This window comes from Podarcis muralis, chromosome 2 (assembly GCF_964188315.1).
Source record: "Podarcis muralis chromosome 2, rPodMur119.hap1.1, whole genome shotgun sequence".
In the NCBI taxonomy this organism is placed as follows: domain Eukaryota; kingdom Metazoa; phylum Chordata; class Lepidosauria; order Squamata; family Lacertidae; genus Podarcis; species Podarcis muralis.
Window position 1 is genome coordinate 24,813,819 of NC_135656.1, and position 12,772 is coordinate 24,826,590.

Genomic DNA, 12,772 nt, shown 5'->3' on the forward strand with positions numbered 1-12,772 from the left:
AATGGGATGTCTCTTCTGGATTGTAACCATGCTGTTTAAATGCTTCCCCTCCTTTTTAAATATAACAAGAATATTTCAAAGATAAAGCCACTCCCAACATCAGGAGGGGGGAGTTGCGGGCTCACGCCCACCACCACCCACGCGGGGCTGGCTGCAGCCCCGCGCAATCAGGGGAATCCTTGGGTCGCGTCATACCCCGGGCCAGCCAATCGGCTGGCTGCAGGGGCGGGGCTAAGGTCATTTAAGGACAGCGCGGCCCAAGAACGCCCCTTTTTCTCTTCGATTCAGCTGCAGTTTATATTATCAAAGTTTTCATGATGCTTAAATGACACGGTAAAAGAGAGCTCCCATAATTGCCTGTGACTAAAATGCACGATTCTTCTTCTTCTTCTTCGGCGGTCACTCGTAGCTGAGTAAGATTGTCTTCCATAAACATTGTTTTAACAATGAGGCCAATTCTGGATCCACATGTCCTTCCAAAGTGGGGACATTGGTTTCCGGGCAGGAGTTGATCACGGTGTGGATTTGCCAAGTGTGCCTTCCTCTTAGCACATTTCTCCCTTGTATCCTGAGTTTGAGTGTCTTCAAAGCCCACGGCACCTTTGGTAAAGGCTGTTCTCCAACTGGAGCGCTCGCTGGCCAGTGTTTCCCAGTTGTCAGTGTTTATACTATATTTTTTAAGATTTGCCTTGAGACAGTCTTTAAACCTCTTTTGTTGACCACCAGCATTACGCTTTCCATCTTTAAGTTCGGAATAGAGTACTTTGGAAGACGATCATCAGGCATCCACACAACATGCCCAGTCCAACAAAGTTGATGTTGAAGAACCATTGCTTCAACACTGGTGATCTCTGCTTCTTCCAATACACTGACATTAGTTCGCCTGTCTTCCCAAGTGATGTGTAAAATTTTGGGGGGACACCGTTGATGGAATCTTTCGAGGAGTTGGAGGTGGCATTTATAAGTGATCCATGTTTCACAAGCATATAATAAGGTTGGTAGTACTGCATACATTAATACAATGCCAGTCTGTTACTTCAGAGGCTGCTATGGTTGGGGATATTGCCTCAGTAAGTTTCCTCTTCCACTCTTCCTGTCAGTGAAAGGAGAAACTGCCCCTCTTCACACCATTCCTCTTGCCCAGGCAACCTCCATGATGCTCTTTGAAAAAGGTCTACCCTTATTTTGTAGTGGGTATCAGAGGAAGGAGCTAACCCACATACAGTGGTGCCTCGCAAGACGAAATTAATTCGTTCCGCAAGTTTTTTCTTCTTGCGAGTTTTTCGTCTTGCGATGCACGGTTTCCCATAGGAATGCATTGAAAATCAATTAATGCGTTCCAAGGGAAACCGCCTTCAGACCAGGTCCGGGGACAGTCTCTCCCCCGACCTCTTCTGAAGGCTGGGGGGGGCTGGGGGGGGGGAACAAGGGCTTCGCTGCCGACCCCCAGCATTTTAAAATCTCACTGGGACACGGGGAGATTTTAAAATGCTGGGGGTCGGCAGCGAACGCTTCGCTGATCCCGGGACGGCAGGCAGATATGCACCGCCATCCAGAGCGGGGCGGGACTTAGCACCCCGCTCGGGATGGCGGCACACATCTGCCTGCAGTCCCGGGACGGCAGACAGCTCTGCGCTGGCATCCAGAGCGGGGCGGGACTTAGCGCCCCGCTCGGGATGGCGGCACACATCTGCCTGCAGTCCCGGGACGGCAGACAGCTCTGCGCTGGCATCCAGAGCGGGGCGGGACTTAGCGCCCCACTTGGGATGGCGGCGCAGATGTGCCTGCAGTCCCGGGACTGCAGGCAGCTTTGCGCGGCCATCTGGAGCGGGGCGGGCTTCGCCCCCGGCTCCCGATGGCCGCGCAGAGCTGCGCTGATCCCGGGACGGCAGACAGCTCTGCGCCGCCATCCCGAGCGGGGCGGGACTTAGCGCCCCGCTCGGGATGGTGGCGCAGATCTGCCTGCAGTCCTGCGACTGCAGGCAGCTTTGCGCGGCCATCTGGAGCGGGGCGGGCTTCGCCCCCGGCTCCCGATGGCCGCGCAGAGCTGCGCTGATCCCGGGACGGCAGACAGCTCTGCGCCGCCATCCCGAGCGGGGCGGGACTTAGCGCCCCGCTCGGGATGGTGGCGCAGATCTGCCTGCAGTCCCGCGACTGCAGGCAGCTTTGCGCGGCCATCTGGAGCGGGGCGGGCTTCGCCCCCGCTCCCGATGGCCGCGCAGAGCTGCGCTGATCCCGGGACGGCAGACAGCTCTGCGCCGCCATCCCGAGCGGGGCGGGACTTAGCGCCCCGCTCGGGATGGTGGCGCAGATCTGCCTGCAGTCCCGCGACTGCAGGCAGCTTTGCGCGGCTATCTGGAGCGGGGCGGGACTTCTCTGCTGTCCCGGGGAGATTTTAAAATGCTGGGGGTCGGCAGCGAACGCTTCGCTCCCGCCCGCCAGCATTTTAAGATCGCCCGGGGCAGCGGAGAAGTCTCCGCTGTCCCGGGAAGGCAGGCGGGGGGGAGCAAAGACTTTTGCCCCCCGCCGGCCTTCAGAAGAGGTCCAGGACCTCTTCTGAAGGCCGGCTGTGGGCGAAAGTCTTTGCTCCCGACCGCCAGCAATTTAAAACAGGTCCCCGGAGATTTCCCTATGGGCTTTCGTCTTGCGAAGCAAGCCCATAGGGAAATTCGTCTTGCGAAGCGCCTCCGAAACAGAAAACCCTTTCGTCTTGCGGGTTTTCCGTCTTGCGAGGCATTCGTCTTGCGGGGTACCACTGTAATACTATTGGATATGTCTTTATCCTGCACTCACATTGCAGTTTAATATATTCCCTCCCCTAGGACACACCACAAGCAGAACATACCCCTATTTCAGTTCCTTGAAAACTTACCTTTATAAAAGAAATGAGGCACCCAATAAGGGGATAGATTGGAATAAAGACAGAAAAACAGGTGTGAAGGACGGCCGCTGTTGTGTAGTACACCATAAAAAACGCTATTTCGATGACAACAGAACAAACCAAGGCTGCCTGAAAGGGAAAAGAAATTAAAATAAAGACTTGGACTTTCAACAACCGGCTTCACATTCTCATGGAGGGAACTGTGTGTGCATACCTATGAGATTGGGGAGGGAAGGCATGGCCGGTGTCATCATACAGAGGACATGGCCGCTCCATGTGTTCTTGGTAGTCCTATCCTGCATTTGGTAGCCAAGGCTACCAAGCGCCTAAACAGGGTTTGTGTGCTTGCAGGACTGGGCCACATCCAAATTACTGGGGGGGTGGGGTGGGGTGGGGGTGTAACTGATACAATACTCATTGCAAAATTATGGTAAGCAGGAAAGGCAACTTCAACACAGCCATTAAACTTACCACTGAAAAAATGAATGACCAAAATTCTTTGGTGTTTTGAATCGTTTTAAAGGTGAAGGAGACAACATAATTGAACAGAACTACTGATGGTACGTAGCCAATGAGGCAAAAAATCTGTAAGGAAAGGAAAGTTATTAGTGTTAATTAAAACATGTTCCGAGGTGGAAACAGGTAACAGCAGTTAAGAAACTAAGGCACTCCCTGCTCCCCTAAATCCCCGAGCAGGAAATCCCTACAGGGCTCAATGGCGTCCTTTAAGTTCCCCCTTTCTGTTATTTTTCCCTCACAGACCTTAAGCCAGGGGTCAGGAACCTTTTTCAGCAGAGGGCCGATCCACTGTCCCTCAGACCTTGTGGGGGGCCGGAATATATTGGGGGGGGGGAATGAACGAATTTCTATATCCCACAAATAACCCAGAGATGCATTTTAAATAAAAGCACACATTCTACCCATGTAAAAACATCAGGCAGGTCCCACAAATAATCCAGAGATGCATTTTAAATAAAAGGACACATTCTACTCATGTAAAAACACGCTGATTCCCAGACGGTCCACGGGCCGGATTTAGAAGGCGATTGGGCTGGATCTGGCCCCCGGGCCTTAGTTTGCCTACCCATGCATTAAGCCAACAACCCTGCTCCTGTCCAGGGCTTGTCTTGCAGGCTACTCGGGATTATAGCCTGAACATGGAGATTTCAGAAGGAGGGAAGGATTTGGGATCCATGTGATAAAGGAAAACACAGACCACTTTTTACCAAAAATGGCTGGTCACATGTGTACTACGACCGCTTGATAAGGGAAACAGGGGAGGGAGAAGAAGAAGAGTTTGGATTTGATATCCTGCTTTATCACTACCCTAAGGAGTCTCAAAGCGGCTAACAATCTCCTTTCCCTTCCTCCCCCACAACAAACACTCTGTGAGGTGAGTGGGGCTGAGAGACTTCAGAGAAGTGTGACTAGCCCAAGGTCACCCAGCAGCTGCATGTGGAGGAGCGGGGAAGCGAACCCGGTTCCCCAGATTACGAGTCCACCGCTCTTAACCATTACACCATGCTTGCGTACACTGATGATGTTCTTACTTTTTATTAGTAAAAATATGCGCTTTGCTCAAAATTGCCCATGAATCTGCATGAAGAAAGCAGCAGCCCGTACCCTAATGGGAGTAGCTACTAGAAAGTAAATTCACAGCTGCACTGTTGTATCTCTACTGCCATTTTCAGACACAATTTGCCATGTTGGATTGGAAATGGCATACAAATACTTAAAAGCCATGAGCCAGAAAAAAATAGATGAAAATAATTCTTATGTTTATAGCACCTGCATACCAAGACAGTACAGAAACTGTTTGGGAAGCGCTCAGATGTTTGCATCTGTGCTGGATTTTCACCGCCATAGTGAAACCAGTATGAGGGGCTAAGTGGTATCATTGTTTTCTATTTTAGTAGGAATTAAGATTTAGGTATTTTTGATCTTGTCTCCACCTTTGAGAAGTGGGTTAGTAACCCAAATGTATTAACAACAACAACAACAAAGAATGAGTAAAATACAGGAAATTTATTTGAAATTAAGCAAAACTTACCACAGCAATAAACTTTTCAGGGAAAAAATAAACTCCATGGTGAAATACAAATAAGCTACCCATCATGAGGAGGAGAATAATATAAAATAAAGGAATGTCAACTAGCGCCTGTCCACACCAGTATGCAGATGGATAAAGACCTGAGATCTTAAGTTGAGTGTAGACTTTGATCTGCAAAACACATTAAAACACATATCAAACACGGAAAATGGCACCAAGCCTAACCAGATTAGCCTAACCAGATTTCTGCTCTTCAGCAGTTTTGGATTGGGATGAACAGAGCTGAATGGCTTATGCACATCACAGAAATGTAAGAATGTAAGAAAAACCCTGTTGGATGCCCATCGAGTCTAGTATTCTGTTCTCACCAACAAGATGCCTCCGGGAAGCCCAGAACTTCCTGGACTGAAGTACAGCAGCCAAAACACCAGTAAGCGATGAATGAACACAGATCAAATAAGAATAGGTCTTATTTAGTAACAAAGCTATATAGTAAGTAGAGAGCAGCTCAAAGAAGGAAAGACAGATACATTGGTGCCGGAGAGAGAGGGAAGCCCAAATAAGATAAATAAAAATCCTCCAGAGCGGCGTGTGGATTTTATACGGTTAGAGAAGGAGATTTAATCCCTGGTCTACAAATGCCAATGACTTCTGAAAAGGCTCTGTCCCTGGTAATCTGTTAACCTAACATCTCTTACTGCTGAGAATTGGACCTCAGTGACTGATCATAAAGGCTAGGCAGGTACAAGTGGTCTTCAGTTAGTGTGGTCCCAAACCATTAAAAAAAACCAAATATGGGCATATACTTAATTCGTGCAGCATCTTTTAAATTTGAAACTATAGTTAATTGCAATATTATAAGCTTACATAAATCGCATACTACTAATTTATTTGTACTGTTTCATCATTATCAAATATTTATTTATTGCATTTCTATCCCACCTTCCCCACATCCAAGGAATTCAAGGTGGCGTACATGGTTCCCTCCCCCCTCCCTTAATCCCTACAAGAACTCTGTGAGGTAGGTTAGGCTGAGAGGCAATGACTGGCCCAAGGTCACCCAGTGAGTTTCATGCCTGAGTGGGGATTTGAACCCAGGTCTCCCAGGTCCTAGTCCGACACTCTAAACACTACACCACACTGGCTCTACCACCAAAGAGAGGGTACTGTCCTGCTGAAGAACTGAAAAACTACTGATTTATATTGAAAAATATTTGTATCTGTTCTGAATTGCATTACAAACTGATTTATTATTACTTGTGGCCACAATCATTTAATTTTGCTATATTCAATAAAACTATTCCATCTTATATTACAAAGCTATCATACCTTCCTGTCGTCTGAATGTGAAGTAATGAGTTAATTTTGCCCTAGCAGCAAACTCCCGAAGTTTCATATAATATGTTTGTGTCTATTATGGATTAGTACACTACAAAGTGAGATCAATTAATGTGGGTCATGAGGACAACTAGATGGCCTGATTATCTACTCATTCATATCATATTATGTTTGGCCAGATGACCGGGGGAACCAGTAAATAAGACTTATGTTCCTTTTTTAAATACTGTGGTTGAAATATATTACCTTGTGATTTTCTGCGTTCTCCATGGCAAAATATGGCGGCATCCCAGTTACAATGACTCCTAGTAACACAGCCTCAAAGTACAGAACTAGTGTGAAAACTGTGTCAGTAATTTCCTGCAAGTCAAAAGATTTCAGTGTAAGAAAAACAAAACAAAAAATCACCTGGAACATTAATTTTATGTCTGCAGACATGGAAGGGGATGTGTCCACAAATGGACTCAATCAACACCCTGTTTTTGCTGTCTGCTAGTTACTGGAAAGGTATAGAAGGGTTGTCAAACATTTGCTAGGCCACAGTACACAGCTAGATGGTTGGCTGTGTTTGGCTGGCTGTGCTCATGTGTGATATGCTTCTGAAACATGGACCACTTATAAAAGCCATCTCCCAACTCCTCAAAAGATTCCGTCAATGGTGTCTCCAAAATTTTTTACACATCGCTTGGGAAGACAGGCGAACTAATGTCAGTGTACTGGAGGAAGCAGAGATCACCAGTTTTAAAGCAATGATTCTTCAACATCATCTTTGTTGGACTGGTCATGTTGTGCAGATACCTGATGATCGTCTTCCAAAGCAACTACTCTATTCCAAACTTAAAAATGGAAACAAAAGAGATTTAAAGACTGTCTCAAGGCAAATCTTAAAAAATATAGTATAAACACTGACAACTGTGAAACACTGGCCTGCGAGCGCTCCAGTTGGAGAACAGCCTTTACCAAAGGTGTCATGGGCTTTGAAGACACTCGAACTCAGGACTCAAGGGAGAAATGTGCTAAGAGGAAGGCACACTTGGCAAATCCACACCGTGATTAACTCCCGCCTGGAAACCAATGTCCCCACTGTGGAAGGACGTGTGGATCCAGAATTGGCCTCCACAGTCACTTACAGACTCATTGTTAAAACCGTGTTTATGGAAGACTACCTTACTCGGCTACAAGTGATTGCCAAAGAAGAAGAAAATGTGTGTGTGTGTGTGTGTGTGTGTGTGTGTGCGTGTGCTTAATTCGAATAAATATAAATGGTGAAACTGCAGCAAGAAAAATATGAGGGTGGAATTAATGTTGTAGACATTCCCAGTTCTTAGCATACACACCGTGGAGGAAGAGGAGTGTGGGGTGAGCGCACCGCCCCCGGCAGCACGATCCCAGTGGAGTGCCATTGCGGCTGTTTCCCCCACCTGCGCTGGGCGCCATGCCCCTGCAGGCGGCATGCCATACCCCCAGGACACACACCAGCCCCGCCCCCACCTGCTCTCCGCCCCTCGGTGCTGGAGCATGAAGCTCCGCCACTGAGCATATATCTACAGGACCAGACTGGAGTGCAGTGGATCCATAAAGGAATAAAGGAGCAAAACAGGGGGGTTGCTTATCCCCAAGAAAAACACACACCTACATTTCCCTTACCACTTCAATTTACAATTATTAGTCTTTGGGTTTTGCATTCACTTACTTGAAAGAAAGGGTTACTCCAGACATGGATCCTTTCGGTTACGTTTAAATTGTGCAGGTACAAGTTGCTAATGATATTCATCATAACAGGTAAAGAATGCACCATTGTACGGTTAAAAGCCACTGTAAACATGTAGTTCTGCAAAAAAAACAAACAAAAAAACGCAAAAATGTAAAAACTAGCTTCCAGAATCAAAAGTACACAGTTTCACAAAGCGTTGAGAAGACTCAGATAATACTACTTATGGGACATCAGGTTTGCAAATACCTCTGCGCGAGAATGCCCTCAGACTATAGAGTATCTATCATGTGCTTCTAAAAGGATTTTAGAAAGCATGTCACAACATTACAAGTTCCACCTTGACAAATGTTATAATGCAACTGCATGGTTGTTGGTGGTCAAATCACACTGCAAAAATAGTGATTAGCCATGTTACTCCCCTGTGTTTATTCCAAGGAGCAATGGCTCTAATTTGGGACTAATTGTAGGATTCTTTCCCACTTCTTAGAAGTAATCGTCCATCGCTTACAACCGGGGGAGGGATCTGTTTTTTTATGTTCTGAATGTCACTTTATTAGGTGACTCATACATTTAATAAACATTTATGCACTAAAAATAAAACATTAAAAGTATTGCTTCTTTATATTTAGTACATTTCTTCCATCCCAGAATTCAGGGGCCTGTACACAGGGTTCTCAGATAACCACCCATCCAGGCAGTGACCCAGCCTACTTGGCTTCCAGCAAGTTAATTCCATCATATTGCAACCACACGCGCAACAGTTTACTTGAGCTCTCTATATCCCAAGCAGAGATGGGATAAGGCCTGGAAAAAAACCCCAGGAAAATTTGGGGGGGGGGGGGGACAGGGTTCCTCCCAAAAAAGCTGTTTGTTCCCATTTGGAAGAAAACGGGGAAAAACCCTGCCCCCCCCCATTTTTCCGTTCCCCCCCCAGGCCTTCCTGTCTCTAATCCCAAGAGGACCAGAATTTCTTCTCACCTTGTCATCATGCAACACGTTTAATACTGCATTATGTGGAGCAAATGAGATGTAATCACTGCCATTCAATGCTGTTCCATGGGAGTCAGCTGATCCGTAGTCACTGCCATTGAGTATCTCTGTCAGAATATTCTGGCTCCTAAGAGATCTGAGGATGTCGTCAATGTTTGACCCTAGGTTAAAGACAACGAAGAGAATGATACGCAAGTATCAGGGCTGGATTTATGTTTGATGAGGCCCGAAGCTACTGAAGGTAACGGGGCCCTTTATATGTCCAGCTGTCCTTTGTCAACAACAAACTGTTGCTGTTTTTTGTGTTGAATATGCAGTGAGGGGGGAAACTATTTGATCCCCTGCTAAATTTGCCCGTTTGCCCTCTGAGGAAGAAATGACCAGTCCATAATTTTAATGGTAGGTTTATTGTAGTTGTGAGAGACAGAATAACAACAGGAAAAACCCCCAGAAACCCAGTAGCAAGATTTAAATGGGCTGCTCACCTTTGAGAATAGCAGAAATCTTCATTTAAAACAAACAAAAAATACCTCCACCTTTTCACCAGCAGCAGCTATTACAGCAGCAAGAGCTGCTTTGCCTAAACCAGGCATCCCCAACCTGCGGCCCTCCAGATGTTTTGGCCTACAACTCCCATGATTCTTAGCTAACAGGACCAGGGGGAAGAATGGTTCTTGGTGCAAAACATGTCTGTCAGAACAATTTGCAAATGAATTGGGAGGAGAGTGAATGCCCAGATTTGTTTCTGCTTTTGAGGACTGAGTTTGCCACCTGCCTGCCATGCTCCACACCAGCCACTCTTCAACCTGAACTAACACATACTATTCTTTATTTCCACTGTACATCACAATCAATTGTATTTTATAACTTGGATGTTTTTAATTATTTAAAAATCATTTTCATACCACCTTTCATTAAAAAATAATTCCAAGACAGTTCACATTAAAATTGTGATTGAAATACATTATAAAATACATCTTACCTGTAGAGTTTTGAATGAGGAGGCTGGTTTTGTATTTGTGATGAGTTTCATTGGGGCTAAGAAAATATAAATCTGGGGAGAGTTTGATAGGGATCACTGCGTTTTTGAAGGAATGGTGTATAAGGAACATAAGAATCTGAATAAGAAGAAACACTGCGAATAGCAAGAATCTGAAAGAAAGGAAAGAAAAAGCATAATTAAAACGGATCCAGATTATATGTAAGTCTATTTAATAATTACTTTTCTCTAGATCAGTGAAGAGCCTAACTTGAGACTACTGTGGTGTTCAAAAGTCTTTTTATTAAAAAAAATCACAATACATAGATAGATAAAAAAATAGATAAAGATATAGAGTTTGTAACACTGAAACGACTTAATAATGAAAACACAGACACAAGCCATGTCTAAAGGAATGATATCATATCCTTCATCCACATTCTCAGACAGTTGCCAGCGGGCCAGCATCTTAACACATCCCACAAGCACACTTTCCTCTTATATTCACCCCTTAAACTCCCCCCCCCCAACAGCCTATCAGCGGGCAGCTATCAGCTTCCTATGTAAGCACAACTCCTGGGAAAATGCTGTGTTTGGCGATGCAGCCCTTGGGATGAATAAGGTGTGCCATCCCTATTACAGTGGTACCTCGGGTTACAAACACTTCCAGTTACAGACTCCGCTAACCGGAAGCAGTACCTTGGGTTAAGAACTTTACCTCAGGATGAGAACAGAAATCGTGCAGCGGCAGCGGGAGACCCCATTAGCTAAAGTGGTACCTCACGTTAAGACGGTTTCAGGTTAGGAACGGACCTCTGGAACGAATTAAGTTCGTAACCAGAGGTACCACTGTATATATATTTGGCTTGTGGAACGAATGCTACTTGTAAACAAGAAGTTTTCCATTCTCCCACCATTTCCAAGTGGGACGCGGGTGGCACTGTGGTCTAAACCACAGAGCCTAGGGCTTGCCGATCAGAAGGTGGGCGGTTCGAATCCCTGCGATGGGGTGAGCTCCCGTTGTTCTGTCCCAGCTCCTGCCAGCCTAGCAGTTCAAAAGCACGTCAAAGTGCAAGTAGATAAATAGGTACCACTCCGGCGGGAAGGTAAATGGGGTTTCTGTGTGTTGCTCTGGTTCGCCAGAAGCAGCTTAGTCATGCTGGCCACATGACCCGGAAGCTGTCTGCGGATGAACGCCGGCTCCCTCGGCTAGTAAAGCGAGATGAGCGCTGCAACCCCAGAGTCGTCTGCAACTGGACCCAGTGGTCAGGGGTCCCTTTACCTTACCATTTCCAATGCTTCCCAGCATTTAATCAAGTAAACATATATAAAGAGAAGTGGGTGTGGCATGATGCTCCATTTGCCACATACTTTGCCCTCTGGGGAAAAATTGGGAGGTTTTTAAACAAAGGTTGGACCTTGCCTTTCTGTCAGGGACTCTTTAGCTGCGACTCTTGCATTGCAGGGGGTTGAACTAGATTGCCCTTGAGGTCCCTCCCATCTCTACAATTCTATGGAGCACGAAGCTGAAATACTTACACCGCTGCCACTGATTTAACCTCTCGTTTTAAGTTAAGGAAGTGTACTTTCGCCATGGTAAAGACCTGCTTTTTCCAAAGAGACTTATTGCTCACTGCACAAGATTTCGTCTCGGATAGCAGTAGTAGGCTCTGCTCTAACTCATCAACAGATTTCTCATCCATTTCCTCTTCAGCTTGCTCTGGGTTAAATACACTGAAATCTAAGGGGGAAAGAGTAGAACAGGTTGGCAATTTATCCCCTCTGATCAAACCACAGCTCTATAAAGCTTGGGTCCACACTTATACTATGATTGTCAGTAACACCCTACATTTAAGTTTGCCACACTATACTCTGGGATTCGCATTAATTTGGCAGTGCCAAGTGCCAGGACTGTACCCAGAGGGATGAGGTATTACTTAAAAGGAGGAAATAGAAAATGCTTTCTTTTTTGGAGGGCGGCATTGTTGGAACCAGAATCTTGAAAATCAAAAACAACTCTATACAATAGAGCAATATATTAGCCCTTGCATTAGAATGACCCAATGAGTTCAGCGCAGCTTTCCAATAAATATGGTTGGCACTGAAGTCTTAATGATCTCTCCCACTGTAAATATATCACGAGAATGGGATCTTGTGCACTATTACCAGTTGCAAATACAACCTTAATAAACTCGATACTGATCATTTTTGCTGCACTGGGCTTCTTTGGGCGGAAAGATAGATCTACATTTAAATAATAATGGTGTTTTATTTTAGAAAACTAGAGAAAGCACTGCAGTTTGCTTCTCACCTGCTTGGTCGATTTCTGCTTCAACTTCCAGCTTGAGGAACACATCCTCCAAAGTCGTCATGGCTACTCCGTAAGAAATGACACCCAAATGAGAGTGAGTGTCTAGATCAGCAAACAGTGCTGTAAGAAGAAGTAGTTAAGTTAATGCTTGGAAATACATTTCTTTGCAATGATGCTCTCTTACTTCTTTAAGTTGTTCTCAGCACAACAGCAACATGGCTTGTGTTATCACTACTGTTTAAGGGAGGGGTGCACAACATCTGTGGCCCTCCAGATGTTTCTGGACTACAACTCCCATCATCCCTGGCTATGCTGGCTGGGGCTGATGGGAGTTGTAGTCCAGAAATGCGTTCATGTAAGGGACAAAAGTGTGTCTAAGGCTTGAAGCCTTGGGGGGTGGTTGTTTTTTTTTTTTGCAGGGAACTTTCCTATTACTTTCCAGAACTGCTATTTTTGGGGGAAAGAGTTGAGAGTCAGCAGTCCTCTTCCAGAATAACTGCCGTATCTTT

General features: G+C 45.8%; 1 protein-coding gene across 6 annotated transcripts in view; it reads right to left on the minus strand.

Annotated features, from left to right (window-relative positions):
• The window catches only part of LOC114588407 (cholesterol transporter ABCA5-like), a 55,783-nt gene that overhangs the window by 15,902 nt on the left and 27,109 nt on the right, over positions 1-12,772 (minus strand). For all 6 annotated transcript variants that reach the window (XM_028713711.2, XM_028713683.2, XM_028713719.2 and 3 more), the window contains 9 exons: positions 12,264-12,383; positions 11,492-11,693; positions 9,956-10,125; positions 8,962-9,134; positions 7,963-8,100; positions 6,516-6,629; positions 4,932-5,102; positions 3,353-3,466; positions 2,873-3,010 (listed from right to left, as the gene is read on the minus strand). In XM_028713711.2, the coding sequence (XP_028569544.2) occupies positions 2,873-3,010; positions 3,353-3,466; positions 4,932-5,102; positions 6,516-6,629; positions 7,963-8,100; positions 8,962-9,134; positions 9,956-10,125; positions 11,492-11,693; positions 12,264-12,383 (1,340 nt within the window). The remainder of the gene's footprint in view (positions 1-2,872; positions 3,011-3,352; positions 3,467-4,931; positions 5,103-6,515; positions 6,630-7,962; positions 8,101-8,961; positions 9,135-9,955; positions 10,126-11,491; positions 11,694-12,263; positions 12,384-12,772) is intronic.